Below are 24,407 nucleotides of genomic sequence, written 5' to 3'. Positions count from 1 at the left end.
TATTTATAAGGCTTTCTCATTTTTATTTTGTAGCATGAGTTGCATTGACTTTTTTACTAGAGAATTTTACTAGATCTTTGTCACTCAAGTTTTCATCTGCTTTATAATTGATACACCTTGAGGATCACTTTTCTAATACTTTTACTATAATGTGGTACCACCCCTGCCCTATTTAAGTAGTTTTTACCTAATGTCAAAAATCTTTTTCCAACTAACTAAAAGTAAAACTTATGTAAAAAAAAGGACTGCTTGTAAATATGCATGTAAATAGTTCTGTTAACAATCCACTGTTCTACATTTGGTACATCTGTGTATGCTAATACAGTTAGCTTTCTTACTTTTCTGCTTGTTTGTCCAGTCTGAATTAAAAATTAGACTTTGAAAATAAAATTTAAATAGCTTTGTTTCCTCTGAGTGTTTGGAGTAGTACCCTGATATTTTAAAGAATTTGCTGTTGAACATTTTTACAATGACACACAATAAAATTACCTGGAGGTCTCAAATTGGAGAAACCATACTAGAAGACATTCTATTCAATGTCTATTAAATAAGAGTTCAGTTCAACAACAAATAAGTCTATATGGAAAAAGTAGTAAATATAAAACATTAAAACCCCTAGATTCCCTTTTGTAATAGGGAAGTATGTAGGTTGTTGGGGTTTTTGAAAATTGCTTTATTCAGAATCCTTTTGTTTTTCCAAAATGGCTCCTGTAACATGATGGCTATTACCATAATCTGCAATTCTCTGGAAAGATAGTGATCACTGTAAATCTTTGGCAGGGATGGTGGAGGGAAGGGGCATTGCACATTAGACCAGGGACCAGGGGATACAGACTGTACATGCTTAAAACTTCTAGCAGTTGCTCTGTGAATAGTCACCTAGTTTTTGTGCACTAGTTGTCTCCAACTACTATTATACTCACAGTAGCCACTAACAAGATCAGTATATGTTCCAGTTACTAGTCTGCTCAAAAAACTACCCAAACTTAGTGTCTTAAAACTAACAACCATTTGGTTATGCTCATGGATTTTATGGTTCAGGAATTCAGACAGGTCACAACAGAAGAAATATTGAAGCCAGAATGAGAGCCAGTGCCAGGATGACCAGGACTGTTGATGAGAACCACCTCCACATGGCTTGGACTTCCCGCAGCATGGTAGCTGGATTCTGAGAGGGAACATTCCAAAAGAACCAGGAAGAAGCTGCATTCAGAAGTCATGCAGTAATACTTCTAGTGTCTCTTGATTCTAAGTGAGTCACAAAAGCCATATCACATCCAGGGGAAAAGACATAGACCCCCCCACCATTACCACCACCTCTTTATGGGAAGCCATCAAGGAACCATGGTGTGTGTGTCTATAAATGGGTATTAGGATCTATTGCAGATAGAGATTTATCTCAAGAAAATCACTCTCACAGATGTAGAAGCTGGCAAGTCCTGAGTCTGGGTCAGATGTCAGGCTGGTGGCTTCTCCTGACTCAGGTAGCTACAGGGGGTAACAAACCCAAGATCAGCAGGTAAGACAGCAGGCTGCTAGTCACATGCTGTGGAGGCTGACAAATCTCAAGATGGGCAGGCAATACTGCAGGCCACTGGCTCAAGTTCCAAGAACTGGAGATCGGATGATGACAAGCTGGATGCAGGATCCACAGTGAGCTTTGCCAAAACATCCATGTATATTGGATGCAGGCCACAACCCTGAGGAAACTCTCCTTAAAACTGATTGGTTAATCACTTCAGATCATATCGTGGAGGTGATTACATTATATCACAAGATGAAGGGTAATTTCATCATAACATAGCTGCCAAACCATTGAGAATCATGGCCAGCCAAACTGATACACTGCCATCACAGCTGGGTAAATTTGGAGGGTCTGAGTCCCTGGGGGAAACCCTGGTGGCATGGTGGTTAAGTGCTACAGTTGCTAACCAAGAGGTCGGCAGTTCAAATCTGCCAGGCACCCCCTGGAAACTATGGGGCAGTTCTACCCTGTCCTATAGGGTCGCTATGACTCGGGATCAACTTGACGGCAGTGGGTTTGCTTTTTGGTTTGGTTCCCTGGGTGGCTGGGTTCAAATCGGTGCCAACGGTTTGTGCTCACCTACCAATTTAAAGGTTGGTTTGGACCCACCCAGCAGTGGCATGGAAAAAAGCCTTGGCAATCTGCTTCCATAAGGATTATAGCCAAGTCTATGGAGCAGTTCTACTCTAACCCATCTGTAACACGTGGGATTGCCATTAAGTTGGAATCAATTTTACAGCAATGGGTTTGGCTTTTTTAGTTCTTACAAAACCACAGGTTCACTCTAGATTGGGTATTGTCAGGAAGCTGGGGCAATTCTGTGATTTGGTATGTCAATAAATCAATAAATCTTACCTATAGAGAGGCTAGATAAGAAAGGATAAAGCTGTAATTGTTTTAAAATGTCAGAAAGAAGACTATTTGGTATTTTGTGGGTTATACAATGACCTTGTCTAAAGTGGATGTTCTGTGAGATTGTTCATGTCCAACTTGAGATCGATTCCTGGATGTCAGGGAATTGTTAACATTTCCTGCCTATCCAGTTTAGGTTCTATGATCCATTGTTTGCATCACTCACACGTGAAAGAGTAAAAACCTGTCCAAGACTGAAATCAGCTCAGCCTGAAACAAAAAAGCCTCGTGGTTAATTAGGCTTGAAGAATAGACAGATAAATCCAGCCACAAAGTTAACAGGAAACATTGTTCGTCTCAAGATCATGCGGCAGCTGTAAAATGCCTCTCCTCGTGCTTTCTTATCAGTGATGCCCCCAGACCTACTTTGCTGATGGGTCTTTTTCTTTCTGTCCTTTCCCCTTTTCCAATATAACAATGTGTTGAAACAGCCATGAGTTAATTGTTGTTGTTAGGTGCCGTCGAGTCGGTTCCCACTCAGCGACCCTATGCACAACAGAACGAAACACTGCCCGGTCCTGCGCCATCCTTACAATCGTTGTTACACTTGAGCTCATTGTTGCAGCCACTGCGTCAACCCACCTCGTTGAGGGTCTTCCTCTTTTCCGCTGACCCTGTACTCTCCCAAGCATGATGTCCTTCTCCAGGGACTGATCCCTCCTGACAACATGTCCAAAGTATGTAAGACGCAGTCTCGCCATCCTTGCTTCTAAGGAGCATTCTGGCTGCTCTTCTTCCAAGACAGATTTGTTTGTTCTTTTGGCAGTCCATGGGATATTCAATATTCCTCGCCAACACCACGATTCAAAGGCGTCAACTCTTCTTCGGTCGTCCTTATTTATTGTCCAGCTTTCACGTGCATATGATGTGATTGAAATACCACGGCTTGGGTCAGGCGCACCTTAGTCCTCAGGGTGACATCTTTGCTCTTCAACACTGTGAAGAGGTCCTTTGCAGCAACGGAATATGATGCTTACCCAGCACAACTTTGGAAGTTAACCTAAAGCTCATCCTGACAATTTACACTCCCGGTGATACACCAGCAGGGCTGAGCCTTCCTACTCTTCCCTGGGTCCTTATTTCCCTATAAATTTTTTTAAATTATTAAACTAGCATATAAAACATACAGCAACATAACTAGAGCTCAAACTAACCAATATCAATCATGAGTTGAAACCGACTAAATGGCAATGGGTTTGGTTTTGGTTTTAAATGCAAGTAGACGTGGTTCATTTAAAAAAAAAAAAAGATGTGATATAAGAAAAATTGAAATTGCTAAACCACCCTCGCCTCATGTCAGCACCCAATCCCTAGTTAATCCCTGTTTTTCTCAATCCCACCTCATATACACCCAGTCCAGACTTGATCCCTGTTTCCTTCAGAGCTTCCCCAGAATCCTTCACCAGGAACCCAAACCTTACCGAAAACATTACCCTTTCCCCCTTGTAGAAAGGCCATCATAGTTCCTCTGGAGTGTGCTCCCTTGATTGCAAGTCAGTGACCTGATTTTGCTAGACTACAAGCTGGAGCCTGGTAGTCTTTGGCTGACTGAGCTTCACCAAAAAAAAAAAAAAAAAAAACCGTTGCCATCGAGTCGATCCCAACTCAGTAAACCTAGAGAACAGAGTAGAACTGCCCCATAGGATTTCCAAGGAGCAACTGGTAGATTTTAACTGCTGACCTCTTGGTTAGCTAGCATATGTAAATAATTTAAGCTTGTATTTGCTACTGCCCTATTGTGTGATGCTAGCAAAACACCAAGCTTGGGTGAGCCTAACACTGCACCCATGCAGCTGGAGATCATACTGTCTGGCAAGTTTGTATCACTTAAGTCATGACCACTATCTTCAGTTGGGCTGTCTGCACAGCCAACGATCTTACTGTATTTCTCTCTTCAATCCCTTTTTTTTTTTTTTAACTATTTCAAACCCTTTCCCTTGACTTCCCCTTCATCCCTTAACTGATGACTTGCTTCACAGGAAAAAAAAAAAGCTACCGGACAAATGTATACAAATGCATCTGTGTTCACATCATTCCTTCTCTTCCAGTACAGGAATATTTCCTCTACTGTTGCTGTGGTTGTTGTTCGACGGCATCGAGTTGGTTCCGACTCATAGCAGCCCTATATACAACAGAATGAAATGCTGTCTGGTCCTGGGCTATCCTCACAATCGTTGCTATGTTTGAACACATTATTGCAGCCACTGTGGCAATCCATCTCATTAAGGGTCTTCCTCTTTTCCTCACATTTCCTTGCAAAAACAGTCCTATCTCTGCTTCCTAGCTACACTATTCAAGTGTTGATTCATTTTTCCATTTTTTCCCCTCCTATTTTTTTTTATATGCTCTTCAAATCCACTATGGCTTCTGCCCCTTTATATATCCAAAGGCCCTCACAAGTCACCAATGACCTCCATGTCACTAATTCCATTAGATGCTTTTCATTCTTTAGTTTGTCCTTTGGGCAATATCTGACACTGTCAAATGACACCAAAATTGAAAACCTTTAGGTATCTAGGACACGACAGCTTGATTTCTACATTTAAGCTGTTCTCCTGGACACTTCTGCTGGCTTCTTTTCCTTTACCTGATCTGTAAGTATTGGTGTTCCTCAAAGCTCAGTGCTATGCATTCTTCTTTTCGCAATCACAATATCCTTGGACTATTTCATCATCGCCCATAGCTTTAATTAGCAGCTATCAGCCACTGACCTCCAGATTTGTTTCTGTCTTGATTCCAGACCTTTGCTAACTTGTTATTTCCACCTGGTACCCAAAAAAACCCAGTGCCGTCGAGTCAATTCCAACTCATAGCGACCCTATAGGACAGAGTAGAACTGCCCCACAGACTCACTAAATTTAAGTCATGTTATCCCTAAATTTGCTCTTCTCTTCCATCCTCCTCTCATTGACGGTGCTGCCGCCTATCCACTTACCCAAACCAGAAACCCTGGAATTGTTTTTGACTCCTACCTCTCTCAACCCCAACGTTCAATCATCACCAAGACTATAGACTTGATCTCTGAAATATTTCTTGGAGCTATGCTCTCCATCCTCACTGCACAGTCCCTAGCCTGAGTTGCCATCACCTGTCCTGCTGCTTTTCCAAATGCTTTCTACTGGGGTTCCCCATCTCTGCTCTTGCACCCTACAAACCACTCACCATTCAACAGCTCCAGGAATCTTTCCAAAGTACAGATAGTACCACAACACCCACCTACAGGAGACAAAGTTTCTTTCTACACAGGAGGTTCTTAGACATAGAAGTGAAGGTGGGACAGCGTCTTAAGCACTGTATAATGCAGACTGATGTTATAGATCAATGAAAACATGGTTGTCAAAATGAGACTAAATGGGCACATCAGCCCAGGGGCAAGGACAAGAACACAGGAGGGGACAGGAAAGCTGGTAATGGGGAACCCAAGGTCGAAAAGGGGAGAGTGTTGACATGTTGTGTGACTGGCATCCAATGTCACAAAACAATGTGTATTGTTTAATGAGAAACTAATTTGCTCTGTAAACCTTCATTTAAAGTACAATTTTAAAAAAAAAAGGTCGAGAATGCCTTCATTTATACTTTACATAAAATTAGATCAATTTGCATATCAGAGATTTTCGTAAAGGAAGGTGAATTTAAGGAGTTAGATTTTTCCCCATCCCTTGGTGCTGCCACCTTTGCTTAAAGCCCTTCTAATGGTTTCCCTATGCTCTTAAGATAAAGTTCATGATTCATAAATTGATCATGACCTGGCCCTTGCCACCTCCATAGCTCATTTCAGGCCTCACTCCCCTCCCTAATCAATGCTTAAACCACATCCATTTTCTTTCAAACCTGTTCTGAGGTAAGATCTTTCCCTTGGACCTCAGGGCTGTTTCCTCTGCTTGAAACATTTCTTCCTCTGTATTTCACCTGGATTACCCTTTGGATTTCAACGGAAATATCGTTTCCTCAACCTAGTTTAGGTCTGCCTTTTATGTGCTCTCACAGCCCCTTTGTATTTTCTCTTACCACAACTGTGGTCAAATGATGATTTGGTCGTTTCTTTTCAGTTAGTCTCTAGCCCGCAGGAAACTGGGCCTGTTCTCTGCTTTATCCCAAGTGTGCCTAGCACATGATAGGCTCTTCACAAATACTGGTAAATGGGAATAAATGCTCATAGCAATGAATACAGCAGACGTCTTATTTGCTATTTCAGGGAAAAAAAGATGTAAATATAGTTGAAGGCATATTTTCTGACACCAAATTGGGACAGGAAGAGGTCTCTATCTTTGGCCAAGTTTTTGAATTTTTTTTAAAACAACCTTATTGGTGTATAATCGTTTAGAGTTTTTAAACAATCAAGCATCACTCCACTAAAATCTTACCACCCTTGTGATTAGTTCTTGGCCGGAAGGCTTGAATATCAGGAAGCTGGTCCTAACCAGCTTTACCACAACCAGGGTAGACCGCTTCCGGCGAGATACCGAGAGTAACGACCGAGAAAGAGCAGACAAGACCCCGGACGGGCAACACACACCCTTCCCTCCGGCTGCAGGCCCCACCCCTACCCCTTTCCCTTTCCCTTTCCGGTCCCCTCCTGTTCCTTGCTTCCGGCTCCGCACTGCTCTGGGAGTGCGACGGGGCGTGGCCTCGGGCCGGGGCGGAAGGCGCGGGCGGGGCGGGACTTCCGCTCTTTTTCTTCCGGGGAGGTGAAGCTGCTTCCCGAGGGCGCGGGAAGAGTTGAACCGCTTCTGAGCGTCTTGTGCTTTTACTCGGCCGGGTCAAAGCCCCCGTCTCCAGCTACCCGGTCTTGGCGGACGTCTTGGCCACAACACTCTCTCTGTGGCCTTACTCCTCTACGGCTGTGATTGTTTTCTCTTTGTTGGTAATTTGTCAAATTCATCGAGAATCGTCACTTGAGAAGCAGTCGTGGGCAGGCGCAGACGCTACGGCCTCCAGCGTTTTGGCAAATTAAACGCAGGTGCCGTTGATTGGCATCACTTTCACAACTTCTCAGCTTGGAATTGCTGTGAGTCCAAGGCGTTTGGGTGTTGATTTCATGAGGCTTTTTCTGTAACTAAATAACGCATTTTAGAAAATGGGTTTCCCATTGTAATCGAGAACCTGTGGCTTTTCGGTCGTTAAACATACTCTGACATAATGTGCTGAGTGATGAGAATGCAAATAGGAAGAAATCAGTAGGGACAAAGTTGGAAATACGGGTTGGAGCCCTATTATGATTTCTTGTGATATGCCAGGAACTTGAGATACGCTGTATGCAGTGCAGTGATGTAAAGCAGTAGACATTGTCTGGGTTTCGGAAAGTTAGTTGTGATAGCAATACTAGACGTGGCTTGGAGAGGGAAGAAACTGGAAAAATGTTCTAGACGGTTGCAGCAGTTGAGGGGAGAGTTGATGCTATGAAAGAGAAGAGAGCCAGGTTCAAGAGAAAGACTTACAGAGGTAAAATCAATAGGATTTGTTACAGGGGCTAGGAGGAGGTTACAGGGGTGTGAAGAGAGGCAGAGAGAGAAATCAAACATTGCTAACATTAGCTACTAACATTAAGGTGCCATTAACTCAAATTGCAAATTCAGGAGGAGCAGGGATTTTAAAATTTACTTGTTCTTTCATGATTCGGTGAATATTTATCGTGCCCTTATTATTTACCAAGGGTCCCTGGGTGGTGCAGTTAATGCACTTGCTGCTAATTGAAAGCTTGGTAATTCAGTTCACCCAGAGACACCTGGAAAGAAAGGCCTGGCGGATCTACTAGGGAAAAGTCAGCCATTGAAAACTCCATGGAACACATTTCTACTCGAGCGTGTGGGGTTGCCATGAGTCTGAATCAGGCTGTATGGCAACTGGTGCTTTTTTAAAATTATTTACCAAATGCTGTTTTAGATGCCAGGGATGTAACTGAATAAGACAGATAAGGTTCCTACTCTGGCTGAATTTATATCCTAGTGGGAGAAGAAAAAGGGCAAGTAAAAAAACAGGATCAGTTTTGATAGTGATTAATGTTATGAAGAAAAAAGAGAGAATGGGATAAGAAGTTACTGAGAGAGGGTTGGAAACAGGTCAGGCCTTTGAGGAAATGACATTTGTACTGAGACATTAATGATGACAAAGAGCCACCCAAGTGATTAGCCAGAGAAGGGACATGCTAGACAGAACAGCATAAAAGTCCTGAGATGCAAAAAAATTTGTTTAAATAACAGTGAAAAGGCCAGTATGGCTGAACTGTCCTGAACAAAGTGGAAAGAATTAGGAGAGGACATTCGGGGAGGTAGGTGGGGCCAGATTGTGTGAGGTTTGTAGGCCATGGTTAGGCATTTGGGCCTTTTCTAAGTTCAAATGGAAGCTCTTGGTAGGTTTTAAGCCCAGGGATGATAGATCTGATTTTTATTTTAAAAGATCCCTTGGGCTACTGAATAGGGACTGGACTTGAAGGAGGTAAGAGTTGAAGTGTAATCTATTTAGGAGGTATTGCAAAAGTTCTCTCTTGATGGGAATGATTAAGTTCCATTTTAGTTGAGTTTGATGTATCTGTGGGACAGGCACATGGAGAGAGGTATAATAGACAGCTGGAAGCTTTGGAGAGAGGTCAGGTAGACTTGGAAGTTCTCTAGAGAAAGAAGGTTACAAACCTGTTGCCATCAAGTCAATTCCAACTCATAGCTACTCTATACGACGGAGTAGAACTAACTGCTCCATAGGGTTTCCAAGGAACAGCTGATAGATTCAAACTGCTGACTTTTTGGTTAGCAGCCAAACATTTAACCACTGCACCACCAGGGCCCCGCAATTAAAGTTATGAATATAGATAAAATCTCAGGACCGACCATATGGTTTCGTATTTACTTGTATTTAATGTTTTATTTAATGTATTAAATGTTGTTAACTTGCTCTTGAGTCAACTCCAGCCTAATGTACAATAGAGCAAAACACTGCACATTCCAACATCATCCTCACAATCGCTAGCATGTTGGAGTCCACTATTGTGTCTGTCGTGCCAGTCCATCTCACTGAGAGTCTCCAACACCCTCGTTAGCTTTCTGTTTTACCAAACATGATGTCATCCTCTAGCAATTGATCCCTCCTGATGACATGTCTAAAGCAAGGGAATTGGATGGTGTTCTTTTGTGATCCATATGGTTTTCATTGGCTAATTTTTGGAAGTAGATCATTGGACCTTTCTTCAGAGTCTCTATTGGTCTGGAAGCTCCACTGAAACTTGTCCACTATGATTGACCTTGCTTGTGTTTGAGGTACTGGTGGCATAGTGTCTTAGTCATCTAGTGCTGCTAAAACAAATACCACAAGTGGATGGCCTTAACAAATAGAAATTTATTCTCTCATAGACTAGGAGACTAGAAGTCTGAATTCAGGGTGCCAGATCCAGGGGAAGGCTTTCTCTATCTTGTCAGCTCTGGGGGAAGGTCATTGTCATCAATCTTCACTGAGTCTCAGAGCTTCTCTGTACAGGAACCCTGAGTACAATGGATGCACCCTGCTCCTGGCGCTGCTTTCTTGATGGTATGAAGTCCCCATGTCTCTCTGCTAACTTCTGCCTTTTATATCTCAAAAGAGATTGACCTAAGACACAACCTGATTTTATAGAGTGAGTCCTGTCTCATTAACATAACTGCTGTAATCCTGCCTCATTAACATCATGTTGTTGTTAGGTGCCATCAAGTCAGTTCTGACTCATGGAGACCCTACTTATCACAGAAGGAAACACTGCCCAGTCCTGTGCCATGCTCACAATCGTTGTTATGCTTGAGCCCATTGTTGCAGCCACTGTGTCAGTCTATCTTATTGAGGGGCCACTTCTTTTCCACTGACCCTGTACTTTACCAAGGATGATGTCCTCCAGGGACTGATCCTTCCTGACAACATGTCCAGAGTACATGAGGCACAGTCTTGCCATCCTTGCTTCTAAGGATCATTCTGATTGTACTTCTTCCAAGATAGATTTGTTTATTCTTTTGGCAATCCATGGTATATTCAGTATGCTTCACTAACATCACGATTCACAGATATCAATTCTTCCATGATCTTCCTTATTCATTGTCAGCTTTCACATGCATGTGATGTGATTGAAAATACCATGGCTTGGGTCAGGTGTACCTTAGTCTCCAAGGTGACATCTTTGCTTTTCAACACTTTAAAGAGGACCTTTGCAGCAGATTTGCCCAATACAGTGCAACTTTTGATTTTTTGACTGCTGCTTCCATGGGTGTTGATTATGGATCCAGGTAAAATGAAATCCTTGACAATTTCAATCTTTTCTCCGTTTATCATGATGTTGCTTATTGGTCCAGTTGTAAGGATTTTTGTTTTCTTTATGTTGAGGTGTAATCCGTACTGAAGGCTATGATCATCAACATCATAGAGGTAGGATTTACAGCATGTAGGAAAATCACATCAGATGACAAAATTGGGGACAGTCACACAATACTGGGAATCATGGCCTAGCCAAGTTGACACATATTTTTGGAGGACATAATTCAATCAGTTCCACCTTTGGCCCTCAAAAAATTCATGTCCTTGCCACATGTAAAACACATGCACCCCATCACATCATAGCAAAAGCCTTAAATCCACTCTAAGTTCAAAATCCAAAAATTCTTCATCTATGAAATCTAGAATACAAGTTATCCTACTTCTAAAGTACAATGGTAGAACAGGCACAAGGTAGACATTTCCATTACAAATGGGAGAAATCGGAGGGAAAGAAGGGATAACAGGGACCAAGCAAGACAGCAGAACACATTAGATTAGCTCTTAAGGCTTGGAAATAATCCTGTGATCTCTGAGACCATTTAGACAAAATGGCCCAGCCCTCCAGACTCTGGGCATTGGCCATAATTTCCAGATTCTGGGTGGAGGCCCCTTGGTCCTGGGATTCAGCTGTACCTTCCAGGCCCACTGCACCGGTAACTCTGCTCCCTCAGCTTTGGGCAGCCCCATTCCCCTAGTCCATCTAAGTAGTGACCCTACCTCTTTGGCCCCAGCAGGTCCAGTTCTTCTGCCCCTTGGGCATGGTGGTCCTGCCCCCCTCAGCTTTGGGCAGTGGATCTGGCCGCATTCCACTGGCACTTGTGAATGGCAGACCCACACTCCAGAATGAAGTTGTTGAAGATCTGACTCTTTGAAACCTAGGAGGCTGTGCCTCACTCTTTGAAGCCCCAGAGGCCATTGTTCCACCCTTTGAGACCCTTGGGGTTGTGGTCCTACCCTTTGAGACTGAGGCAGCTCTGTTTCCTGTGTTCCTTGTCTCTTCAGCTTCTTCCTGGTTACTTGGCTCTTGGCCCCTTGGGCCTCATTGCTTGTGTCTGCCCTGCTGGGGCAGGTATTCCAAAGCTCTTTAGCTCCACTGATAAGTGCCTGAAGGCACCCCGCTCTGCCAGTAAACTGAGTGCTGGAGGGCACTCAGCTCTATTGCTCCATGGGTCGGCAAGCCTAGCTCTACCAGTAAGTGTTCAGAGGCACCCCACTCTGCCAGGAAGCCTCTTGCCAAAGGTACTCGGCAGTCCTGTTCTGTGGGTTGGCTCCAGTGCTTTCTCGCCCTACCACTGCCATTTCTCTCCTGCTGCTGCTTTCCATCTGCTTGATCTCCAGTGTAACAGCTCTGTTCACTTCCTTCTGAATCCTCACACCAGAATTGTCTTTGCCATCCATAATTCCACCATCAGCCTCTTCAAGGCAATCTAGGCTTTTACTATTAGGTACTTTAAAACTCTTCCAGCCTCTATCCATTCAGTTTTAAAACTGCTTCCACATTTTAGGTATCTGTTAGAGCAGCACCCCACTCTTGGTACCAAATTAAGTAGTGCCAGGAGCTAAGTGTGTCCTTTGGACCCTGGGGTCCCTGCACAGAGAAACTCCTAGACCAAGGGACTATTGATGACAAGGACCTTCCTCCAGAGCTGACAGAGAGAAGGCCTTCCCCTGGAGCTGGCATCCTGAATTCAGACCTCTCGCCTCCAAGACTGTGAGAGAATAAACTTCTGTTTGCTAAAACCATCCACTTGTAGTATTTCTGTTATAGCAGCACCAGATAACTAAGACACATAGCTTCCAGCATTATAGCAACACACAAGCCACCACAATATGATAAACAGACAGTGGTGGGTATCAAATGTAGCTAGGTTATATAAGTTGAAAGGGGGCAGGATAGGAAAAAACAAGGGTGGGGTGTAGGTGCAAAAGTTGCAAGAGCGTATATAGAAAATAAGAAGAGATGAAATGAGGATTAAGGTCAGTCTTGCAGAATCTTTGATTTAAGAGAGTGATGAAGAGTTATGATTAAAATAAAAACAGATGTAGAGAGAAAAACCATGGTAACAATGGTAGAAAAAAGAGGGGGCAGGGAAGAGAAGGTTTGGTAAGAAGGGAGACAACACTGTCACACCAGGTTTCATAGGATAAAGACTAAAGTTTAGAAACACATTGGTCATCACTGTGAAACAACTTCAGTTAGACAGGTGGGGGAGGAAGCTAGATTGCAGTAGATTGAGAATTGAAGGACGAGAAAGTAGACAATGAGTAGGTGCTACACTTGAGAAAATTATCGGAGGAAATGGTGAACTGGGGAAAGTGATACGTATGGAAACTTAGTTTTTTCTGACAGGCAAAACCTGGTCACAATAATATTGGAAAGAGAGTGATATCCCAAACCCGTTGCCTTCGAGTCAATTCCAACTCATAGCGACCCTATAAGACAGAGTAAAACTGCCCCATAGAGTTCCCAAGGAGCACCTGGTGGATTCGAACTACTGACCTTTTGGTTAGCAGCTTGTAGCACTTAACCACTATACCACCAGGATTTCCAGTATCCTAGTAGGGAGTGGGAATTGTCTTAGAAAGGAATAAAAGCATTTCATAGGATTTATTGTGCAACATTCACAATGCTAGTTTGGACACTGTCACGTGTGCTGTCTCATTTAATCCACTTAATGATCCTAGTACTATCCCCATTTTACAAATGAGGGAGGAAAGAAGCCCCCAAAACTTACCTAAGATATAGCTAGTAAATGGTGGAGTGTGGATGAAACCTGACCCTCTAATTCCCCTTCCATCCCACCTCTGTGGAAAGCATGAGGAACCTAAGGCATTTCGAGATGAACTTGCTCAGTGGTGACATGGAACTGCTTCCTTAATGCCAGACTGGGGACTAGAATCCAGATATTTGGATTTCTTTTTCAATGTTCATTTCACTTATGCTGAATAGATACTTTTGGCCATTGCATTCTACAGGAAAGTCTCTATTCCTGAATATCATGAAGAAAAAGGCTAAGCATTGAACCACTAGTTTGTAATATGGCATATCATTCACAGAAATTGAATTTAAGGAGAAGTAAAGCTACTAAAATTGTAAAGGCTGTTACAATTTGGTGGCTATCTTCTCACATTGGAGTAAAGCCCTAGGGGTTAATCAAGGCATTCTTTTAAGGATATTAAGTTCATATCCTGTAAGTATAATCAGATATCACTTTTCCTACAACAGAAGTAAGTGCAATGCCTGCATGTTTTGGCTGTGTTCTTATTTTCATGGAACTTTCGTACGTTAAAAGAACTGTTTGTGCTCTGTTTTTCCTAACTCGTTCAGTCTCTCACTTGGAAGGACACCTTCTCTCTAGTCATAGTGATGGCAGCTGAAGTTCGAATGGTACTTTATGAAGATGATTCCGTGCAAGTACAATATGTCGATGGTTCCAAATTGCAGCTTTCTCCTTGTGGCTCTGAATTTTTATTTGAAAAGGCACCTCCTGTTTCAGCACATCCTTTAGAGCTACCGGAAAGAATTCGTCAAAGGACACAGTTTGTTATTAGCACTTACCGAGTAAGTAAAGGTGATATGAAAACTATTCTTTTTGAGGTGGGCTAGAATATGAAAAGTAGTATTCTGGATTACAATAATTGGAGGTTGATTTTCAAATCATTTTACATTTTATATTTCTTTTTGTAGGAGCAACTACAACGAGCTCTAGATTTTCGAAACTCTTCTGCCACTTTCCCTTTTCTATCTGAAAGCATCATACCTTCTGAAAGAAAAAAGGTAAGTATTTTTTAAGTCTCATTTTCATAATATTTGAAGATAAGTAATTAGAAATATTTCTTCATGACCCTTGGAAATAAAAACTTTGCTGTAGAATTCATAGGCCTGTATATTTCACCAGACAACAGTGTTTTGATATTTTGTATATTGATTGAGAACACAGAAGTTACATAGTTCGTTTCCTTGCCTTTCTTTGTAGCCAAGGATTATATTCAGAATTTTTCAGATTGGTGACTTTCATTTTCACAGTTCTCAAAATTAAGAAATTATGAGACTGTTTTCAGTAGTTTATGTGTAGTTATTTTTTAGTATATAGTAGAAGTGTAATTACTTACAGTATAAGATTTTATTCTTTTGCTTGCATTTTATTTTGAACCAGGAATAATATTAAACAGATTTAATAACACCAATATGGCATGGGTACCTGCTGGTCAAAATAGATACCTTATCAGAACAGGTATATTGGCTGGATATCAGCCCTGTTTTACAGGTGTGGAAACTAAGTCTTAGAGAGTTTAATTTGTCCATGGGCAGTTTCTAAGTGACAAAGGATATGAACCCAGTCTATCTGACTCCAAAGACTGTGTCTTTTAACCACTTTCTGTTACCTTTCTTTGCTGTTATGATGGCTGTTGAGGAATTTTCTCTTATGTTGTCGAGTGGCAAAAGACCCATCAAAAATCTTAAGCTGTGCCTTAGTCTAGAAGATTATTTTTCCATTGTCTTTTGAGTAACTTTATTCATTAAAACTGCATAGCTTGTCTCTGATCCTGCAGTTGTATTAGATAGTGTAATTCTCCAAAAGAGAGAACTTTCTTAACTGACCATCCTTATAAACCAGCTTTGCTGTTAATGAATTCTGCCCTTAATTTTATCACCCTAACAAATGTATCCATAGGGCATAACCCATGGATTCAAGTAAATGGAATGACTCAGATTATACACATAGGTTATCAGTGTAAATTTGAGGATTCTTGACAATAGTTTTTTGTTTTGTTTTTTTTTTTAAATAAATTTAATGTTGTATGTAATAGGAGTTGAGATGTTTAACAGTTGGGCAAAATTGATTGCTATGCAACATCTTTTTTAAAAAGTATTTTATTGGGTTTTTGGTGAAAATTAACACAGCAAGTTAGGTTCCCATTTGACAAATTCCTCACAAATTGTTCAGTTACATTTTCCACAGTGTGTCAGCGTTCTCTTTAATTGTGTTCTGTTTGTACCATTTTTAGCACTGTAGTTTCCCTGCCACCTTATCTTCTCAACTTGCTTTAAAATAAATGTTGACCTTTTGGTCTCATGCAGATGATATTTTAGTAGAGCACCATTCTTATGTGTAATATCTTTTATTTTGTGTGCCACTCTGCTATTTTGATAAAAGATGATCTCGGGATAGTTGCAGTTCAAGAACACCTGCTATTTTTTACGAAAAAATGCAGAAGACAGAGGCAGTACCTATTACGAGCCTGTTTGCTATTGGTCAGGATCAGTTTAGCTCTGAGTAATTTAATTTTTTTTAAATGTTACCCTTTAAGCCATCTGGAATTTATTTTGGTATATGGTGAGCCAGGTACTATCTGGGACAGGTACTTCGTACATGTTATCCTATTTAATCTGTATGATAATCCTCTGAGATAGCATTTCCCAAATGTTATTCAGCAATTCCAGTACCATTTATTAAATAATTCTTCCTATCTCCCTTGCTTTGCAAACTTAGTTTATCACATATAACATTTAAAGATATGATTGAGTCTTCTTCTGTGTTCTCTGAGATGTTTTATCAATGATTTTTATGTATAGCTCCATACCACTTAAGTTACATTTGTTTTGAATATAATATGCTGTAGTGCCAGTCCTCCCTCATTTCTGTTTTTTTTTTTTTTTTCAGAGTAGACTTTTGGGGAGGGGCCCACAAAACTCACCGATCGCTGATTTATTGTACATATTGTACATTTTAAACAAAAATATACTTAATCTAATAAATATAATCAGTATTTTTTTGTTCTCTTCTATTTTTTTAAATCAGTACATGTGTATGTATGTTTTACTTCTCTTTTTCTGAGAGAGATAATTGTAACAATATCAAATATTCTGTAGAAAGACTACATTTAAACGGACACCTGGGTCGTTTTTCACACTCTCTCAGTGGTAAAATGCAAACAGAATTTTAAGAGCTTTCTTGCACAATACTTGAACATCAAATGTATGGAAAAATTGCACTATTCACAGAAAACGTTCACTATCTTTTTCCTGCTCAATTCAGCAAATCTTCATTGATGTCTCAGAAGTGAGATGGCCCATTCTCAATACTGATGATGCTGTGATATGTATGGAGAGTGGCACCGTGAAGATATCATCTTTAGATGGTCATGCGTACCTTTGCCTGCCCAAAGCTCAGCATGAGTTTACAGTACATTTTTTGTGTAAAGTTAGCCAGAAACCAGACTCATCTATAGTATTGTCAGAAAAAAATAATCAAGCCAAAAGGGGCAAACTAGTTGAAAAAGCAGACAAAAACTGTACTTTTGGAAGTTTATCCAGACAGAAACTAAAGAATAAAGAAAATGAACTTTATTGCCATATCATGAAATCCAAAGAACCTTCAGAGAAGAAGAGTTGGGTAAATGGAACGGAAGGAAGGGAGGAGCTGCCTGTGCCTGGCACAAAACACACTGGTGTATACACATGGGTAAATCAGTGTTGGTCTGTGGCCTCCTGTCCAGAGGAATGGAAATACCCTTTGTCTTTAGCAATTAATTTTCGCAATAAAATCAGTGAAATGTCTAAAATAGATGCAGATACAACCCAGGATAGAGTTCTAACTCCTGCTGTTGCAGAAGAAAGAGGAGAAGAGGTGTCTGTTCTTCCCAAGGCCCTATTACTCAGCTGTCCTGTCCCACACCTGCACAGGTAATGGAAGAATGATTTATTTTTCTTAAAAAAATTTTTTTTTAATTGTGCTTTACACGAAAGCTTACAGAGCAAACTATTTTTTCATTGAACAGTTAATACACATATTTTGTGACATCGGTTACCAACCCCAGGACATGTCAACACTCTCTAATTCTTGACCTCGGGTTCCCCATTACCAGCTTTCCTGTCCCCTCCTGCCTTCTAGCCCTTGCCCTACGGTTGGTGTGCCCTTTTAGTCTCCTTTTGTTTTATGGGCCTGTCTTATCTTTGGCTGAACGATGAACCTCAGGAGTGACTTCATCACTGAGCTGTGTGTCCAGGGACCACACTCTCAGGGTTTCTCCACTCTCTGTCAGGCCAGTAAGTGTGGTCCTTTTTTTTTTTTTCCTTTTTGTGAGAATTTTCCTCCACCTCTGTCCGGGATCCCCTATTACGATCCCTGTCAGAGCAGTCGGTGGTATCTGGGTACCATCTAGTTGTGCTGCACTCAGTCTGGTGGAGGCTGTGGTAGTTGTGATCCGTTAGTCCTTTGGAGTAATCTTTCTGTTGTGTCTTTTGTTTTCTTCATTATCCCTTGCTCCAGAAGGAGTGAGACCTGTGGAGTATCTTAGATGGCCACTCACAGGCTTTTAAGACCCCAGGCGCTACTCACCACAGTAGAATGTAGAACATTTTCTTTATAAACTGTGTTATGCCAATTGAGCTAGATGTTCCCTGAGACCATGGTCCCCACAGCCCTCAGCCCAGGACTTTGGTCCCTCAGGGAGTTTGGATGTGTCTCTGAAGCTTCCACGACCTTGCCTTGGACAAGTTGTGCTGGCTTCCCTAGCATTGTATTGTCTTACCCTTCACCAAAGTTATCACTTATCAGTTATCTATTTAGTGTTTTTTCCTCCCATCCCTCCCCTCCCTCATAACCATCAAAGATTGTTTCTTTTTGTGTGTAAATCTTTTCATGAGTTTTTACAGTAGTGGTCTCATACAATATTTGTCTTTTTGCGATTGACTTATTTCACTCAGCATAATGTTCTCCAGATTCATCCATGTTGTAAGATGCTTCACAGATTCATCATTGTTCTTTATCATTCCATAGTATTCCATTGTGTGTATTACCATAGTTTTTTTATCCATTCATCTGTTGATGGGCACCTAGGTTGTTTCCGTGAATGATTTATTTTTCATAAAGCTTTTGTCAGAGCTAGTCTTTACCTAAGAATAATTTTTCTTTCTAAATCATCTGGTGTCATTCGTATGGAAAGTTCATTCAGTTGATCCAAAACTTTGTTTATAACTAATGGAAAATAATTTCCCTAGCAGACATGTTGGTTGTGTTTCATATTCTGTGTTCACGCATTGAGTGTTTACAGAAGGCTGACTATACACTGGATACTTTGTGAGGCACAGAGATTGTAGGGATAACTAAGACATAGACTTGATGGCACTGGAGGAGAGGAGGAGTCCCTGTTTTCTAGGAGCGTAGAGTCTAGTGAGGTCACTGCCCCTGAAAAGATTATTAAAGTGTGGTGATGGCACAGGGATCTGCACAGGGTTCTGTGGGAGCGAGCACAGAGGAGCATCTGCTGCAGTTCACTGGAGCACGTTACTTTGATTTCTAGAGCATAGATCCTACAAGTTTATGGTCATGGGTTCTTCCAAACCTAGCCCCAGAGGCTGCTTTTGTCTTTGGGTAAACATGGAGAGGCTTCTAAATGGCTAGATATAAACCTTATACTACCACGAGGGTTGCTATGAGTTGGAACTGACTCAGTGGTGATGGGTAAGAGATGAATAACCTAATACAGCTTCTTCTCACTTATTGACTATCTCATCTGACATTTTGCATTTATAACAATAGTAAAAAATCTGACTATTTTGTGTATTAATGACATACATCTGGCAGTAATGAATGTCAAGGTGCGAGGTGAGAGTAATGCTGGCTGTGATGGCTAAGGTTATGTGTCAACTTGGCTGGGCCATGATTTTCAGTTGTTTGGCAGTTATGTAATGATGTCCTCCATTTTGTGATCTGATGTGGTCATCCTCCATTTTCGTATAATGCCAGTTTTGCATAACAACCTGGTCTTTGGCACCTGACCATGTCGATAAGTAGGGGGGGAGGGGTAGTCATAGATTTGTAGCAGTCAGTTTCTATAAGTAATGCAGTAATAACAATAGCTGATACTTACAAAGCCCTTATTATGTGTGAGGCACTGTCGTGAGTCCTTTACCTATTTCATCCTCATAGTAATGCCATGAGGAAAGTCCTGTTATCCCATTTTATAGATAAGGAACTTGAGATATAAGTGTTAAATAACTTGGCCAAGATCATACAATTAGCACGTGTAGAACTAGAATTTGATCCCAGGCAGAGTCTGGGTGCATAGTTGTTGCTTAAAACAAAATATGGGGATGATTTTTAGGCTTTTGGTGCTAATTTAGTTAAAATTTGAAGTTTTGTTATTACAAGTATTCATCAAAACAAATTTATGATTCTAAATTAACAATTTTTCAGTAAGTTGTCATTGGCCTTAGGTTGAAATCCATTATCCTTAACAGGTTTCCACAATCTGGTGCCTTCTAATATCTGTAGCCCTCAACTCTCTCACCACTCTTGCCCTGCTTTCTTACTCTTGCTAAACTGGATTTCTTGCAGTTCTTTGAATGTTCCAGCTCTTCCATCACTGCACATGCTGTTTCTTCTGCCAGGAATGCTCTCACTTTATCACTCTAACTGCTGGCTTGTGTTCATTTTCAGGTCTTGGCTTAAGCCTCACTTCCTTAAGGTTGTTTTTCCAAAGTTCCTAGACAGAGTTAGGTCTTTACACAATCCCATAGCATTTAGTACTCTTCCTTTCTTACACTTGTTTTTTAATATTTAATATCTCTGCCAGATAGAAATCTCCATTGAGGACAGGGACCATGTCTGCTTTTTTGGGTATTATATCCCCAGTGCATATAGCACGGTACTGGCCCACCATAGATAATTGTAGTAAATATATATTGTTTGAATCCAAGCTGTATTTTAATGGTTAGTAAAACTGTTAATTTATAAATAATAAGATTATTGGAAATACTGAAAAATACCTGGAAAAGTAAAACTCATTTTAAAATTTTATTAATACCCTTTTGTATTAGTTTTTACTTTTTTTTTTATTAAATCAAGCTAAGCAAGAAATACATCTTGTTATAGTAGCACTCTTTTGTTGACTTTTAAAGGTAAGTATGTTGAGCAGCCAGAATTAATAGCTTGTATTTTATCCATTACAGGTGGAATTTCTGTGATTCATCTTTACAGAGACAGTTGGATGAAGAATATTCCTACCCTGAACTAGTGAAAGTGGTTTGGTATAAGGGTGTTACATATAGGTAAGACACCTGTGTCTTAGTGGGGTCACACGGGACAAGGCTAGCCTTGCAGACAGATTCTCACAAGACGACAGTTTTGTTGGGGTCACCATGGTCCTGTGATCCTGAGTTTTACATGTCTCAAAACTTTATCAGTGCACACGGGTCTTGTGACTAACTCACGTTTAACTATGTTCACAAGACTTGTGTGAAAAACAGGAAGCCAGTGAAGGATCAGTTTAACTGGTAAATGAAATATTCGTATCAGCTATTCAGATACTCTTTCCAAGGATTATGGGATCCACCTGTCTGAATTAGTCATCAGTAACTTAGCATGGAATTAGAGAAGTCAGGGAACCTTACGGGAGATTTCAGTTTTCATTCATGCAGCAAATATTTACTGGGTGGCTGCTACGTGCCAGCGACTACTCTGTTGAATGATCCCTAACCCCCAAGAAAGTACATCTATCTAGAGTTGGCCAAATTCCGAGTTTCACTTACGTGAGTCATGCCGAAAAAGCGCATTTAACTTTTTGTTCTTTGGGCTCTCTTTTTCTTGCATGAAGACCCACTCCCTTTTGACAACATATTCTTCAGACATTTTTCAATAAAATTGATTTGTCTTAACTTTTTTTAATGTGCTGTACATACCGAATAGCTTGATTGTATCTGGTTGTTCCAGGTATAATCAGTCACCTTCTTTTAGGGGATGGCTCCTTCTACAGATGACAAATCTCTTCCACCAGATATTGATTCTACTAGTTTCATTCTCAAAGGTTAATGTTATTATTTAACCTCTCTACAATAGAAATTGCTTAGGTAACTGTTATGTGTCAGCCCTGTGATTGGCATTGGGGATACCAGGATGATAAGACAAGATGCCTGATATCCAGAAGTTTAGAGCTTAGTTGCTGAAATATATACCTAAACCAAGTCTGCGTATTCTGTTTATCTTTTGACAGAAAGTTAATTAGCTGATTAGGATATAGAGTATGAGATGATATGCTTCTCTGGATAAGCAAAAGGCCATATTTCTTTGTTCTTTTTTTTTTTTTTTAATGACTGCCTTCATGCATATTTTAATCTTGAATAGAAAAAAATTTTTTTTTTAATTATTATTTTTTTTCCTTAGACTTACCCATAAAAATGTGAACTCAATAGAGATTTATCCTGGAGATGGGTCTGTTTTCAAATCAGAAGGAGCGTATTTTGGAAACTATTTTACATATTATCCCATCCAAGAAGGACCAGAAGAGGTAAGCCTACAAAGAGGTCTCAACTCAAGATTTTTTGTATATAGCTGTTTCTAAGTCATTCCAAATGTATATGGGGAAATTTGGTCTTTACATATAAACATTGCTTGCTATCCCCTAGCCCGGAGAAGTAACAAAATCTTAACTGTAGCATTAGCACAGTAACTACTAACAACCTAATTTTCCCTGTATTCTCACCCTGCTGTCATCCATTTGCTAAGCAATTTCTATTTAAACAGAAGCTGAATTTCTTCTGTTGCAGAATTTCTCAATAGGACATGTGCAGACCAGCAGCATTACTTTGCATTAATATGCTGTTTTGACTTAACATTTTTAATATTTGCCTATGAAAAAGCACACTCTTTTTTCATTACCATGTAATTGTTTGTATCTATTAAACACTTCTTAACTCTTATATCTTTACATGCAATTAGAAGATTGAATGAGATTTCTCTGTTGTTAAAACAATGAAACATGATGCGTTTATCAGACCGTAATGTAATTATGTAGATATTATCTTAATGAGTCTTAAGTTGCTTGTTCTCAGCCTGACTGTCTTAGGCTGGATTCTCTAGAGAAGCAAAACCAGTGAAGTGTATAAATATATATAGAGAGAGAGAAGTTTATGTCAAGTTAACAGCTCACATGATTGTAGAGGCTGGAACATCCCAGGTCCATGAATCAGGATAGAGGCTTCTCTTAACTCACATAGCCACAGGGGCTGGTGAACTGAAGGTCAGCAGGTCAAAGAGTAGGACTCTTGCTCATAGGCTGTGAAGATTAATGAATCCTAAAATCAGCAGGCAAGACTGCAAGGCTTCTTCTGATTCATGTAGCTGCAGGGGCTAGTGAACCCAAGATGGGCAGGTTGGAGAGCAGGATTTTGCTCACAGGCCGTGAAGATCGGTGAATCCCAAGATTGGCAGGCAAGACTACAAGGCTTCTCCTGATTCACATAGCTGCAGGGGCTGGAGAACCCAGGATCGGCAGGTCGGAGAGCAGGACTTTTGCTTACAGGCTGTGAAGATTGAGAATCCCAAAATCAGCAGGTAAGCTGCTAGCTCAAGTCCCAAGAACCGAAGATCAAACTAACAAGAGGCAGCTGCAGGATCCAGAATAAGCCAAAAACCTTGGCAAGGCGAGGAGGACGGAAATAGATGGTGGAGGGCGGAGAGATGAAGGCTGAGGGGGCAGTGAGCCCCCACAGGCCTTGCCCCCACCCGTACTACTCAGCAGATTCCATCATGGGGGTGATCACATACCAGATTTCAACAAGGAAGTGATCATAACATTATACAACTGCCAAAGCACTGAGAATCATGACCCAGCCAAGTTGACACAGCCTTATCCATCACACTGACATTTGACACCCATGCTTTTATGGGGTCACCACAATGTCACACTACTTTGCAGAGTGGAACGTAATATGTTTTCTCTATTACAGAGTAAAGTGAGTGATAAAACTATCAGCTGCTAGGGAAAAGAGTTAAAAATGGAGCAGATTTTTTTTTTTTTTACTATAGAAAATTTCAAGTTTATATAAAAGTGGAGAAAGAGGCTAGTATAATGAACACCCATTTACTCATTTATATTTCCCACTGCCCCTTTTACCTCCTATTTATTTTTTAGTAAATCCCAAATCATTTCACTCATAAATATTTTGGTATATATCGGAGGAGATTCTTAATTGGAGTTTATTGGTAGGAAAGTATTCATTTATTCAATAAATATTAATTGGACACTTACCCTTAGGCAGGTGCTCTATTAAGCACTGGGGATGAGGAAGAGAAGACTTGGTCCCTTCCCTGAAGGGTTCACAGTTAAGAGGTCAGTCAGGCAAACAAGCAAATGAAATGAAAATGTGACCGGAAGTTTTATGTATTTTCTTCTAAATACATATTTGTGTGTGTGTGTTTCTAGTGTGTGAGACAAGTAAGCAGTCAAAGTGGGTACGCGTGTTCACACTGCTCTCTGTCAGGGAGTTCACAGATCCACAGAATAATATACACATCTTCCGGGGGCTTCAGTTTTACTCAGGGGTGTTAGGAATAGGGGTAGTAATTTTTATACTGAGGCAGACATGGAGTGGAAGCATAAACTTTTGTTTGTTTGTTTTTAAGTATGAGCTGTTAGATAAAATGCAAAACACCAAGCTTTGCATTTGTAGTAGACTCATTTGGGCTTTACTCTCAGGCTCTGTTTACAACCCATTCAGTCTCTGTAAAGATTTAGAAACAGCTGATTTTTTGGAGATAAAAGTGTTTGCTCCTTACTTTAATACATACTCCAAAATAAATTCTGAATGAATAAAAAAAAAACTTTGTAATTATTAGAAGAAAATACAGAATAGTGTTTATAATCTTGTAAGCATGATACAAAAACCCAGAAGCTGTAACAGAAAAGTTTGATAAGT

The 24,407-nt window shown here is 40.6% G+C and overlaps 1 protein-coding gene across 2 annotated transcripts in view; it reads left to right on the top strand.

Annotated features, from left to right (window-relative positions):
- The first annotated feature begins 7,108 nt into the window (after positions 1-7,108).
- Positions 7,109-24,407, top strand: part of C2H5orf34 (chromosome 2 C5orf34 homolog) — a 41,884-nt gene continuing 24,585 nt past the window's right edge. For both annotated transcript variants that reach the window (XM_003408017.4, XM_064271760.1), the window contains exons 1-6: positions 7,109-7,445; positions 14,034-14,267; positions 14,394-14,483; positions 16,747-17,393; positions 20,664-20,762; positions 21,874-21,997. In XM_003408017.4, coding sequence (XP_003408065.2) covers positions 14,073-14,267; positions 14,394-14,483; positions 16,747-17,393; positions 20,664-20,762; positions 21,874-21,997 — 1,155 coding nt within the window. In that variant the 5' untranslated portion in view covers positions 7,109-7,445; positions 14,034-14,072. The remainder of the gene's footprint in view (positions 7,446-14,033; positions 14,268-14,393; positions 14,484-16,746; positions 17,394-20,663; positions 20,763-21,873; positions 21,998-24,407) is intronic.

The sequence above is a fragment of the Loxodonta africana genome, chromosome 2, assembly GCF_030014295.1.
Source record: "Loxodonta africana isolate mLoxAfr1 chromosome 2, mLoxAfr1.hap2, whole genome shotgun sequence".
Lineage (NCBI taxonomy): Eukaryota > Metazoa > Chordata > Mammalia > Proboscidea > Elephantidae > Loxodonta > Loxodonta africana.
Note: the sequence above shows the minus strand (reverse complement) of the source record. Positions and strands in the feature narration are given on the sequence as shown.